The sequence below is a fragment of the Plutella xylostella genome, chromosome 14, assembly GCF_932276165.1.
Source record: "Plutella xylostella chromosome 14, ilPluXylo3.1, whole genome shotgun sequence".
NCBI classification, from domain to species: domain Eukaryota; kingdom Metazoa; phylum Arthropoda; class Insecta; order Lepidoptera; family Plutellidae; genus Plutella; species Plutella xylostella.
The window spans coordinates 1,918,071-1,931,501 of record NC_063994.1 but is presented as its reverse complement, the minus strand read 5'-3'; the positions used below and the strand labels follow the sequence as shown (position 1 = coordinate 1,931,501).

At 36.7% G+C, this 13,431-nt stretch overlaps 1 protein-coding gene across 9 annotated transcripts; it reads right to left on the bottom strand.

Moving 5' to 3' along the window:
• Positions 1 to 913: 913 nt before the first annotated feature.
• On the bottom strand, positions 914 to 13,000 carry LOC105391183 (probable protein phosphatase 2C T23F11.1). 9 transcript variants are annotated; one of them, XM_048625422.1, is made up of 9 exons: positions 12,932 to 13,000; positions 11,494 to 11,684; positions 11,060 to 11,157; positions 7,923 to 8,072; positions 7,388 to 7,568; positions 6,798 to 6,889; positions 6,244 to 6,306; positions 5,687 to 5,791; positions 914 to 2,227 (listed from the first exon to the last, which is right to left on the bottom strand). In XM_048625422.1, exons 1-9 carry the CDS (start codon positions 12,958 to 12,960, stop codon positions 2,123 to 2,125), a joined length of 1,014 nt encoding a protein of 337 aa, XP_048481379.1. In that variant the 5' UTR covers positions 12,961 to 13,000; the 3' UTR covers positions 914 to 2,122. The 9 variants fall into 9 exon arrangements, with proteins under 9 accessions (XP_048481379.1, XP_048481378.1, XP_048481385.1 ...); XM_048625421.1 differs by having other exon boundaries at positions 5,687 to 5,803; positions 6,256 to 6,306; positions 12,932 to 12,999; XM_048625428.1 differs by having other exon boundaries at positions 914 to 2,231; positions 5,689 to 5,803; positions 6,256 to 6,306; positions 12,932 to 12,998.
• Positions 13,001 to 13,431: the final 431 nt, after the last annotated feature.

Below are 13,431 nucleotides of genomic sequence, written 5' to 3'. Positions count from 1 at the left end.
TTGTACTCGGGTCTTGGGTGTTGATATTTATATTTAATATGTATCTATCTATTCTATGTATTTGTGTTGTGTAGATATATCAGCTGTCCGATACCCATCCCATAACACAGGCTCTGCCTAGCTTGGGGTCGGATGGCCATGTGTGAGATGTCCCCACATATTATTATTATTTATTATTATAAAATTATTATTATGACGTTGACGTTGACCCTTAGTCGTTCGTTCGTTCGTCAATATAAGTTCGCGATTCCCGAGTCCCGAGCCTTTTCAAAATGTCGATGACTGCTTTTTTATTTCATTATGTAATCGAAAGAATTGCTTCACACTTCATAAATTATAGCTTTTTATATCTAACAGGATGATAACAGAGAAGTACTCGTACTTATAAGGTATATTGCACACGAAAAAGAAAGCCGCCTTATAAATAAATCTAATACAACGTATAATAGCTATTCCATGTATTATCGTGTAAGACTAATGCTGCGATCCCAGTAGGCAAACTGTTCGCGACCGACTGAGATAGCGGCGTATCACAGTTTGCTAGTTTATTGTGCTCACTCTAGGTTACGCGTTGCTATACTTCCTATAGTAACGGCCAAACAGATTGCCCACTGTGAACGTATAAGAATAAACTTGAACACCATTACCATACTAATTACTCCTATAGATACATAAAGAATAAAGTATCAGCTACACATAAGAAATATATTTATTACATTTAATGTTGTTTTGTTAAACACTACAATTAAAAAATCGAAAGCGTTCTCTTACAGCTGAATAATGTATTTTCGTTGTTATAAAATTACGATTGTAAATTGTAAAAATAACTTTAAAAATTACAACTAACTAAATAACTTTAAAAAATATTTATTTTCTAAGGTATAATTAGGATAACATCAACAAAATCATACAATGGTGGAATATTAAAAATTTAATACAACAAAATAGGAAACATTGTAAATGCAAGAAGAAAATGACTAATGTATAAAAATAACAACATTTTGGACGGACCTACAGGATTTTAATAGACCAAAAACAAATTATAATATGAAAAAAAAACAATTTTACTTATACCGAAAGACATTTGTCTATCTACATTGAAATTGAAAAATAAGATTTTATTAAAAAATGAATTTACATGACCATATCTTTGAAATGGTTTAACATTAGTTTTATTACCTACACCTACTAACACAACTGCTACTTATTAATTGACTTTCAAAATCGTTTTTGTTTAGATAAGTACAAAACAAACTAACATACATACTTATTAAGGGTAAAGAGCCCGTAGCATAAATTTTCATCGTAAACGTGAAGTAAAATTACTCGATGAATTTAATAGGAAAATTTTAGTTCTGCTACCGACCAGTGGCGCTGTTCATATATTCATAAAAAAATACTCGATGAATTTTACTTCACGTTAACGATGAAAATTTTTGCTAAAGGCTCTGGATTTTATTTTAATAAAATCATGACTTGCATTAATACAGTAAGTATAAAATCCTACATCCCATAGGATAGGGGATAAATTTTTAACTACTTTTTTTCTATGACATTGCGTAATTCACTTTATTATGTTTGTAATTTGTAATAGAATAAAAACAAATTTATTTATTATTATGTAAGTAAGTATAGCTATCAATTGAATTTGACTCTAAAGCTGTGGATAGTAAGTAATAATATAATATTGTTGTCTCACTCTAGAGTTCTGCCGATTAGTAATTTGCTATATAATTTCCAATAAAAATTCCCTATGATGGTCCTCTGAAACTACATTGTTTTCGATAAGTTTGTAATAAGTAGATTGACTTACTCATTATAGTTTTTATAATAATAATAATATATATCTACATCACTCATGTGTCAGTAAAGAAGAGTTAGAATTGATTAATTATATTAAAACTCAAAAAGTTTTTCTCCTGTTACGTCTTATTATTACATTAAGATCAAGTAGGTACTTGACTATGTTTTCTTCTTCTGTAAACATTTAGAACAAATAATTAGATTTTTTATCCTATCGAGATAAAAATTAAATTGATCACAAAATGTTGACTAAAAAATATGTCAAAAATATTTACACTGCTATTAAATCGTGATTAGTAATTAGAAATACTACAAATATTTACTTTAGATCCTCTTCGTCGTCCTCCACGTACAGTAAATCCTCCATCTTTGTTTTAAATTTACTGTTCAGCTCTTCCATTTCTGGCGTCGTCGCGTTTGGATTCTGAAAATGAGATAACACTTACTTTATAATAATAATATGTGGGGACATCTCACACACAGCCATCTGACCCCAAGCTAGGCAGAGCCTGTATTATGTACTTTATAATACTCTTGATGTAGGTATGTTTAAGTTCGTTTTTTATGTTGGAATTCACACGTTATATGTGGCGGCGTCCCAGTACGCAAACTGTTGTTTATTACGGCGATCATTCAAAGTTTTTCAGTTATTTTTTTCAGCTCTGTCTATGCAATTTGCAGCATTACGCAGAACAGTTTGCCTACTGGGAACGCAGAAGCTACGACTGACATTGTACTTTCAGCACGCTATGCTACTTCAGAATGTTTGACTTGTAAAGCTGCGTACAGACCGGCCAAACGAACGCCAACGAACGGGTTTCGTTGACCTTTATTGCTGCAATCTGCCCGGTATTATGTATGATAAATATCCATCGTTGGGCGTACGCAGCTTAACATGCTCATGTCAAATCAAAAATCAATTTCAATTGCCACATTTAGAACTAATAGGAAACAAAGAAGAACTTACTAGGTATAATGGAAGTCGCTCGTATTTCTTTGCTTCATTCTTACTATTTTTCTTTACCTACGTAACAATGGTTTTCTATCACCCAGTGGCAGAAAGGTTTTAATAAACATTAAACGTATTTCGTCTACTTTTTACTGTCAAAGGAAATTGATGACAGTCATCGATTAAATGTTGATATCAGATAGTTCCATTAAAAACTTCTTGCGACTAGGATAGGCCCTACATCAAATTTTAGAATTTAGATTGAGAACCAACACACATTAAAAACTCTAAACAATAACGACATTATATTTGTTATGGTTATGATATTATAAAATGAAACATGCATTCTTTTTTATGTATTTATTGCAAGCAAACAATCAAACGGATTAGTGCAATCAAACAAAAGCGGTGACATACACAATTCATGCAACAACAAAACATATTTGAGGTAAAATATTACAGCTCAAAAAACCTATTAATTTTTTCACAACTATTTATCTTTAAACAAAGCTCCTTTATTGCAAAACATTTCACTTTTTTACTGGCGGTAATTTGAGTAAAATAAATAATTCAAAGGAACAGTTGACTTTTACACATATTCGTATTTAGTTAAATGCATTTTATAATTATGTTTCACAATTATCTCCTGTTCTAAAACATTCTTAAAAATAGATGTTTGATCATTAAAATTACCCGGAAAATTAAAAACATTGGCATACTGAGGTAAAACTCAAAACTTAAAAAAATAAGGTATTTCTAAAGAGTACAAAACAGAACATCACACACAAACAACAAACAAATTGATAAAGAAATGACAATTGTCGATAAAGCTAGCATTATGTCCAGTACCTTTGAGGAAATTAGCACATTATGGCTAGAGATAGGTGGCCTTTCAATACTTAATTTTCCACATGATTGCAATCACAAACATCCAATGGCACTATTCAGTCTTATAGTTTACATTCGGAAGAGTAAAATCGGTATAATCTTTTATATTTCAGAAATACTGCTTTTTTACATCGTACACTATATCACTTTTAATCAAAGGGTGTATCGTGAAGCAATTTTCAGGATCGAACAAATTACGCGTCGTGATCGGTTCAACATTTGATTATGAAGTTCACAGTTCAAACTTCAATTTTGCGTTCGTTCGTTCGTCAATATGAGTTCGCGATACCTATACAGACACGATCTGTCAAATGAATTGCTTCATTGGCAAATAACAGTAGCCAAAAGTGACAGCTTCTACAATATAAAATACCAACCAGCAATTTAACATAGGCGCCATATCCATATCTTTCTATCGATCACAGAATACTTGAAATAGCTTTAAAATATTCTGAATTACTTGGCTTACCTACAACAAAACGCTGATAATAGTAAGAGTTTAAAATATTAATAATGAATATAATCTTCTTCTAAAGAAGAATATTTAGGCGCTTACACCAGCATCCTTAGGACGTACTGGCAATCTTTATTGAAAATGTTGTAAGAGTAAACCAAGTTATTCATATTAAACCATAACAGACAAAACACATACACTTTGGGTTCAAAGGATCACAGATGGAAGATACTATTATTAGAAGTTAAAAAGCCTGTTTTCACGTTTTTGGAATACCGGACATCAACGCTTTTGTAAAATTTATGCAATGGTAACAGTGATTTAGTTATCTTCTTTACAATACAGCGACTCAGTGGCGCCAGAATTTGTATGCAATTCGCGCCTAGTGGCCAAAAAGTGAAACTTTTGCGTTGTGGACTTTTGATGTCGATAAAAGGTCCCAAAACCATGAAAACAGGTTTAAAATGTTGTGCTTAAGTATCGAGCCATGTTATTAATTTAGTTGAAGCGTCTTGTCGGAGTCCAAAACATGCTGGATCGCGACCGTTCAAAACATTTGAACGGCGACTGTGGAATAAACACATGCGTTATAGGTTAGCAACATGCAACATACACTAGCTTTTAGCTATACATGCCACGCAAATAACGAAACAATAGGAAGATAGCAGCTGAACTTGTAATATTCGTAGGCCTGTCAATAATTCCTGTTTCTACTGTTTAAGTAACAGCCGCCATTTTAATAATATTTCGTTATCTGCGCTCACAATACCAAGCAAAACAATGTAGGGCACTTTTCAAATGATTTGTATATGCCGACATTTGAAAATATAGTGAAGTAGGGAGACTAGCAGTCTACCCTGAAGTTTTATACTGGGACGGGCAGAATACTATATATAAGCTATAATGTCTAATAGGAAACTGGGTGTTTGGTATTTTTATTATAATTATTACACACATGCATACAGAACATTATAATCATGCAACAACAACACAATACACATGCTCACATAAACAATAAACAAGCTAATGAAAGTAGCATAATTATGGATTAGGTAAATATTCTAAGTACTGAAATATTTCAAGCCGAGATACGAAAGAACGTCTAACTAAAGTATAAAATAAATTATTGATTAGAGGCGCGTATACGCTCCTCTTGCGCTATGGCAATTATTAGCATTAGACTAACCAGAACTGTACCTAATCTAAAATGGAACGCTCTTCTATCTTACCCTAATAGATCTAGTCTTTTCACAGACGTACTTATCATTGTCACTCAGTACATCCATTCTATAATTCACTATTGAATGCGAGGATCGATCGTTCTTTGCCTTGATTTAGCGACTGGCATTTCATGGCTGTTTTTAGCCTTAGTACAAAGAGAACGCAAGCTTTAGGTATTTACTCACGATTTAGTTCTGTGGTGCCTCAAAGTCGCTGAGATACCGTTGTCGTTTTGTTATGTAAACTAACACCCTCGATCCATCTGTATTCTTATCGTGCAACCGCATTATAAGATAGCGGTAGCGGCTAAGACACCGGTTCCGCTTTTATGACGTCATGTAACTTTCACTTCCACTTTAACTTCAACTAACCTGCTGCTGCACATGTGCCTGAAAACACACAATGAGCACGGTCATGTTGTCGCAGCCCACGCCGCCGGTGGCGCAGTTGGGCGCCAGGCAGCGCTGCATGAGAGCCTCGCAGACTGACTGTACCTAATCTAACCTACCTAGGCATACCAATGTTGTATTTAAACTATCTATACTCCTGCAAGTTGAATAACAGAAAATGAATAGCGATATGAACATAAGACAGCCGATTGCTACTACGACGCCCGTTCTTTTCCCCGATCATCGTAACAAAACGTCAATCGCATCTAAGCGACTGGGATTTTATGCCTGCTTTTAGGCTTCCTGCACTCACGATTTAACTAAAAAATTGTGAAATTGCGGGTCGCGGAGATGCCGCTGTCGTTTTGTCACGAAAATTAAGACACTGGTCTAATGATGATATATAATGATGACGTCATCCAACTGAAACTAACCTGCTGCTGCACATGTGCTTGAAAACACACGATGAGCACGGTCATGTTGTCGCAGCCCACGCCGCCAGTGGCGCAGTTGGGCGCCAGGCAGCGCTGCATGAGAGCCTCACAGACTGCTGTAGGCTCCCAGCCGGAGAGCAGGCGGGCGCGGCAGAAGGAGATTACTTCCTGGGGTGGGAGATGGAACGTTGTTAGCAGGAGTCGTGGTGGTGTAAGGTCGTAAGGTTTCGGCTCTCATTCGTCAGGCAGTCGAATACTGCCATGTACCACTGAGTTCTTTAAAATTTGAAACTTATTAAGTACATTTATACCACGTACTCCTACGGTGAAGGAAAATATTGTGAGAACACCTGCACATCTAGATTCTAGATGAGTACTCTATGTACTCGTTAAAAAATGGCGATACCTATCTATCACGTGAGTACAAATGTACAGTGAAAAGCGGGTGGCTTGCATGCAAGTCACCTCTGACTACCCCTTTAGGGATTACAGTCGTGAGCATATATTGTATACTGTATGTTACTCACGGGTTGAAACTCATAAATTTATTCTTGGCATAACTTTGTTGCCATCTTATCTATCATTATGAATATGAATAACATTCCCTATAGGGCTGCTTTTTCATTGGCCATGAGATGTTAAAAGTACATTTGTTTTACCTCATTAGACAGAACTTCCCAGATGCCGTCGCACGCGATCACTATGAACTCCCAGTCGTCTGTCAGCTGCCGGACTTGCACGTCGGGGTAAGCTGAAAATTATAGATAAGAATACATTAATATGAGTATTATAAGCCAATAACAAAGTTGAAAAATGGTATTAAACTTGTTTAAAGCTACATACAAATACCGGACCTGTGCCTGCCTTCAATCATTTATTCACGCCCGGAGGCGGCAGATCCCCTTAAACAGATAATTAACGTTCATTCACCATTCGTTCATTCACCGCTGGCGACCTGGTGGCGAGGTGGTAGTTCCTTTTGACTACATAATCACAGTTCACCCGCTCCACCTTCATTCAGTCATTCATTCGTTCGTTCACTCACCAGTGACAACCTTGTCCATAGGCGACAGGAGGTCATTCCTCTAGGATACAGAGTAACTGCAGCTTCGTTTATTCATTCACTCCTTCACTCACAAGTAACCACCTGGTCCCTAGCCGACAGGCGGCTATTCCTTTTGAACACACCTTTGTTCATTCATTCATTCACTGATTCCTTCTTTATTAATTCATTCATTCGTTCACTCACCAGTAACCACCTGGTCCCTGGCCGACAGGCGGCTGTTCCTCTTGAACACGTAGTCTCCCAGCGCCCTGGACAGGGCCAGGTTCCCGTTGACCCGGTTGAGCTGGACCCAGCCCCCGCCGGCCGTGATGCGGCGCAGCTCCTCAGGGTTGTTGGGCTTGTGGTCGTAGGATAGGGACTCAGCCTGGAAAGGAAGGTGAAGTTGGTGAATGAGGTAAGTGACTACTGGAGAAGAGTAAAGTAAGGCTAAAGTCACAGGGCTTTACTCATACTGTCTTGAGCTCTACAAATGACTTACATACTCTATTCTGTGAGTACCCGTCGTTCCATACTACCACAGCTAATATGTTGAAATAACCGTCGATGCCATTGATTTGCCACCAACATCTGCTGTTTTTTATTAGGCCTTACGTATTAAATTCTGCTTCTTACTAGATATGTACATAATATGCCGTGCTGTATGCTCACGACAGTTATTCCTGAAAAGGTAGTCAGAGGCAGTCGGAGGGTATGGATGGAAAGGCAGCCTGACACTCACCCGCCCGGCGACGCAGGCCACGGCGCGCGAGTCGCCCACGTTGGCGCAGTACACGGCGCCGCCGCGCACCAGCACCGCCACGGCCGTGCTGCCCGCCACCTTCTCCTGAAGGTCCTCTTCGAGCATCGCCTGGTCCAGGTCTAGGAAACCCTGGGGGGAAGGAGATAGGGGTGAGTTTTGGTTTGGCTGGAGATTGTTGGTAGGGGTGAAGATACTTTTGCTCCGATAGGGGTGGCTAAGGCGAGCCGTGGCAAAAGGTATCCAACATCTATGTCCTCTTGGAGTCAGTTGGAGCATCGCCTGGTTGAGGTCCAGAAAACCCTGGGTGGAAGCAGATAGGGGTCGAGTTTTTTTGTGCGTGAGCGAGGTTATTGATCAGAATGGTTTGGCAAGGAGGTTTTTCGCCTGGTTGAGGTCGAGGAAACCCTGAAGGGATCGAGATGGATAAAATGCTGTGCACTGACTGCAGTCAAGTTTTATAAAACCTAGAGGTCAGAGAATATGGATGAATATACTGTAGATACTATAGCCGAAGACATAGGACAGACTAATCAAGAAGAAAGTTTTGATTTGAACTTGCAATCTAAGCGAAAGATAATTCAAGTGGTACAAAATACTAGTATTCCAGCAAGGTATATTAAATTATTCGCCTTGACTTAAAATGTAATGTAATGTTACCGGAATGCAAATAAAACGGTACCGCATACGCTCAGCTGCCAAAACCCATTATGTATTACAATATAATATTAAAACACTCAACTCATATTCGTAACGACGGAAATTATAAATTCTCCGCAACAATTTACCACTTCTGTCGTTTTAATTTAAAGTGAGGAAATATTTACACGCAAATGCCAGATTCCTTTACTATTTTTGGCGTTTATTTTCTGTTAATTGTTAGCCATGATACGGTCACACCATATTTTGAATAAAGTAATCTAATCTAAACTATTACTAATAGTCCGCTTTGTTCGATGCTAATATCTAATAATCTATTAGGGACTTTCCAACACAACAGACACAATGTTCGACAGAATGATGTTTGGTACATTTAAAATATGACTGTTGTAGGTATATGAATGAGTAATAGATTGAACATGAAGGACAGTAAATAATTATGTAAGTCTAGGGAATTGATTCAAAGTTGGACGAAATATAAAAACTATGGGGCTTACCACAAAAACTTAGACAGTATTTAACAGATGTTTAGTGACAACGCCTACAAAATCTGTCAAATTTCGTTTTAAACACTAGTTAAACAGTGTTTGAAGTTTTTTTGTGATAGTAGTTAAGGTATACTGTGCTACCACAAAAAACTTTAAACACTGTTTACCTAACTAGTTTTTCAAACGAAATTTGACAGATTTGTTAGGCGTTTGACAGCGCTAAACATCAGTTAAATACTGTCTAAGTTTTAGTGGTAAGGCCCTTGATGTTTAAACAGGGCTCTATTATAGGTTTTCTAAGCGATATTCAATTCATAGCATAAGAAATTCCATCCGTTTCAGTCACTGTTACCATAATATCGCAGGAATCAGTCCCTCGAGGAAAGAAAATGCCAATGCTTTTACTACCTTCACCTTGAAATCTAATAAGACGCAAGCATTACCTCCGTAAAAGCTTGCCATACTTATGTACAGTCAGCATCATGTATACAGGGTGTTGCAAATAGGGTATACTAAGCCGAAACCTACATGTGAAGCATGGTATATCTAAGCCCGAAACTGAAATCAGAATTTAAAAATTCGCGAAAAAAAATATCATTTTCTATAGAAATTTTGTTGGTCACGTTACTTTTTTACTATGGGCAATGTTTTTTTTTAATGTAGTAAGTAAAATGTTATACAATTTTGTGCCCTATTTGTGCCTTTACAAACCACCTTTTATTCTTTCAAACATTGGCTGTTATTTTTAAAAAGTATAAAGCTGACCGTACTCTACGCACGATAATTTTAATAGATTAGATTCGATTATTCCGATATTTTCACAGAAATCCAAGATGGCCGCCTTAGCGCATCACGCGAGAAACTATTTAACTCCAATTATAAGTTATGAGTAACAAGCGAGTCACATTTCCCGAGTATAAATATATTTTTCAGGGCCGCGTCCTTGAGCATGCAACTGCCCATGTTCGGCATAATTAATTACCTCACACCTATATGTAAATTAATACTTGGAATGGTACGACTTTAGCAGGTAGGTACTTATTCTGCATACCTAGCACAGGGCGCGAGAATCGCACGACAAGACTCGCTCGTTTCTGTCGCGTGGCCTCGAGCGCGAGCGCCATAGTTAATAGAAAAATGATATTGAGACTTGACAGGGTATGACTGAGGTGGTCATTCTGAACAACTCTTGTTTTACGGCTGCTAGATATCGCTAATAGGTTACAGGCCACCGACTTTGAATTCAAAGACCATCAAAGTCGGTCATGCATTTCATCTTAAATAGGTACCTTGCTATTCTTAGATTTCCATTTTATCCCGATGCTTCTGTAGTGACTGTATTACTACGAAACTTGAAAACATGAGAAATATGACGAATTTTTAACAAATCCTAAGTATTTCTCATGGCATGAAGGTGTACATTTTTTTGATTAATTAGTTTGTCATTTCTCCAATTAGAAAATAATTCCCTTTTGTTTATAGTAATTTTATAGGCATGCAAACGTGTTGGCCTCCTTAATTAACAACGCAATAATATAGGGTATGGATTTTGATTAAGTTGTTATGTATTAAAGGAATTTCAATTCTATTACTCTTTCTCAGAACTTGAAAACCTTATGTAATAGGTAGGAAAGCCATGCATTTTATTACATCATACTGTGAGTCACATTTTAATCTTGTGGGTTTTTTACCTGTTATCATTGTCCTTATGCATGCTACCCATTCCGTAATGTTTCATATTCCTATCTGTATTTCAAACCTGGGAACTCCATAACGATAGGTGTAAGCATGTTGGTGATAAACACTATAGCTAGACTAGACTTGGATTTGACACTGAGGTTAAAGGATTTGTTCATTAGTATTTAGATTATTGTCAGTTGCTGGGTGCCCTAAGGTATAGTTGCTATGGCCCCAAACAAACTGGCTTATTTTTTGTTGTGGGTAATTATTTACTTTTCTATTTAAGGTTACCTGTTTCATGGCCTCTTCAATGTTCCCAAGATGGTACTCCGGCCGTGCTGTGATGAACTTGTGAAGGTGTTTGCCCGCATACTCTGCTATGTTTGCTCCTGAAAATTGTGTTTACATTTTGTATGATTAACATAATAATAATATCCCCTACTTTCTTAAATAAAGTGTTAGAGCTGTCTATTATTTCAAGCCTAGCAAAGGCCAACCCAATTGAATTATTTTGGATAGATATTTGAGCTAAGTAATTTTGTCTGTACTTATTTAACTTTTTAACAAGCTATTCTATTTTATTCTATACACCTATGTTATGTGTGTTTCTATTTCGCACAGCTGGAACTGGGAAGTCACTCCTTATTCTTCCTACCTTAGGTACACCATCAAATACATTCAATAAATTTTTACTCATCAACATCCATTCACAAAAACCTCCTTACCTCCATGCCCATCGTACACAGCGAAGAAAGCCGTTCCTGGATCATCAGGCAGTGACAGTATGTGAGTGTGAGCGTCGTCCATGGACACCCGCCACCCCTGCATGCAGGACGAGCCCACGAGGAAGCGGCTGTCCTGGCATGTGAACGACTGCTTCTCCGTCACCGGCTCCGAGAGGGTCTGACCCATCACTCTGGAACAGAAATGAAGATGTTAAATGTAATGGCATTTAATTTTTCTTGTCATGAAAATTTTAGGACTGACACGAAATTTACTCTTTGAAAGTGGTTTTTAGTAGTCATTGGAAGGAATATCTAAGTTTATTTTTTAAATATAATGTTTTGGGTTTTTTTGCCAACCAATAATACTGAAATAATTAAAACAAAATTAACACCAAATAATTAATAAGGTTGATTTCATCATTCCTTGAATGTAGTCAGGCCTAAGAATAACATATAAAATCCTAATTTTTCTCTTCAAAAAATATCCTTGCTTAAGGATACTAAAGTCAGCTAAAGAGGCAGAATATCTACCTACCTTTCGCATTACAAAGGCTATGATATCCCTTTCATAAAGTACTTGTAGGTACCTCCTCCATTGATAAAAAAATAGAATTTAAATAGTTGCCCATGTAGTTGACTCCTGTTCCAATGATAATATCGAGAGATGTAGTTCGCAACTTTAAATTTGACCTTTGATTGGAAAAATTCATTGAGTGTAAACATTAATAATCGGGTTTATTTTTAGGAACAAAATAATGAGTATGTTTACCTACTTACAAGCGGTGCTAGGTGATACAGGAATGTGGAAACTTCACTTTAAACCGCGTTTTAATCACTGATATTTAATCCCATTCGAATCTACTACCTATTGAATGTATTTTGTTAGAAGTTGAATAAATGAAATCCTTCCACTTCCACTTATTTCCACTACGAAGGAAAAAGGAAACTGCGTACAAAAATAACTTGACGAAACGTCAATTGTCAAAAAGGATGTCATCTGTCAAAGTATCAATGTAAAACCTGTTTCTTTACACGCACAACATAAAATTTGAGGTATTAAAATTTAGGTATATATATTATAAGTACGGATAGCGAATAAAGAAATACAAATGATCAATTTCATTAAAACAATCAGTAAAATCATTTTTTTAAATATACAGGTATAGGTTTATGTTATGTTTAAAAATAAAGTAATAAAATATGTTGTATAGTAAGGTAACACTAGATGGCGCTGTAACAATAAAATTAGGATGGGAAAATTCATAGGATAAGTATTTTTTCTGAAGATTCTTGAACTAGGTAACCTACCTACTTACCTAAACAAACTACGTCATAAATAATTAAACTAAATATACTTAAGTATCTAGTATAATAAAATTAGGTAAGTATATTGTCCTAGACTAACCGTAGCTTAGCGTAGGTAACCGTAAACACTAACCGTATCAATCGCGAAGCGGATAGAAACATGTTTACAGTAGTTTTTTATGTAGGTAGTAAGAAGGTTCAGATGTAGATCCTCAATAAATTTGTAGTTCCCAATGTTTCTTAAATCACACTGAATTACACTAACATTTTGTTCGAAATACTGAAAAGTTGTTATAATGTAAACAAACTAACCAAAGGCTACAATAATATCAGAGAGCACGAGAGCACACACAATGAGGTGAATGAGGTAGAGTTGTCTATGAATCCAACGGACCTTCTTATATTTTTATTAAAAACTCGGAACACGGATACTCGGATAGCCCTGACCCGAAAAATACCTAACTACCAGCAGACTAGTCTGTTTATAGGACCGTCTGCCTTTTTTTCATTTCTTACAGTGGTCAGCGAGCTGATGCGAGTGCAAGGGCTGAGCTGGACGGAGGCCAGGCAGTTGCTGAGAACAGGACGCCATCGCCATAAAAGCCCTATGGAGTCTCTGTTCCACTGGTGGGG

Coding starts and splice junctions, on each gene's coding strand:
- LOC105391183 (XM_048625422.1), bottom strand. CDS start 12,960: ATGTTTCTATCCGCTTCGCGATTGATACG. Junction 11,685..12,931: donor TCCGCTTCGCGATTGATACG/GTTAGTGTTTAC, acceptor TTTCTGTTCCAG/AGTGATGGGTCAGACCCTCT. Junction 6,307..6,797: donor GGGAAGTTCTGTCTAATGAG/GTAAAACAAATG, acceptor CTCCCACCCCAG/GAAGTAATCTCCTTCTGCCG.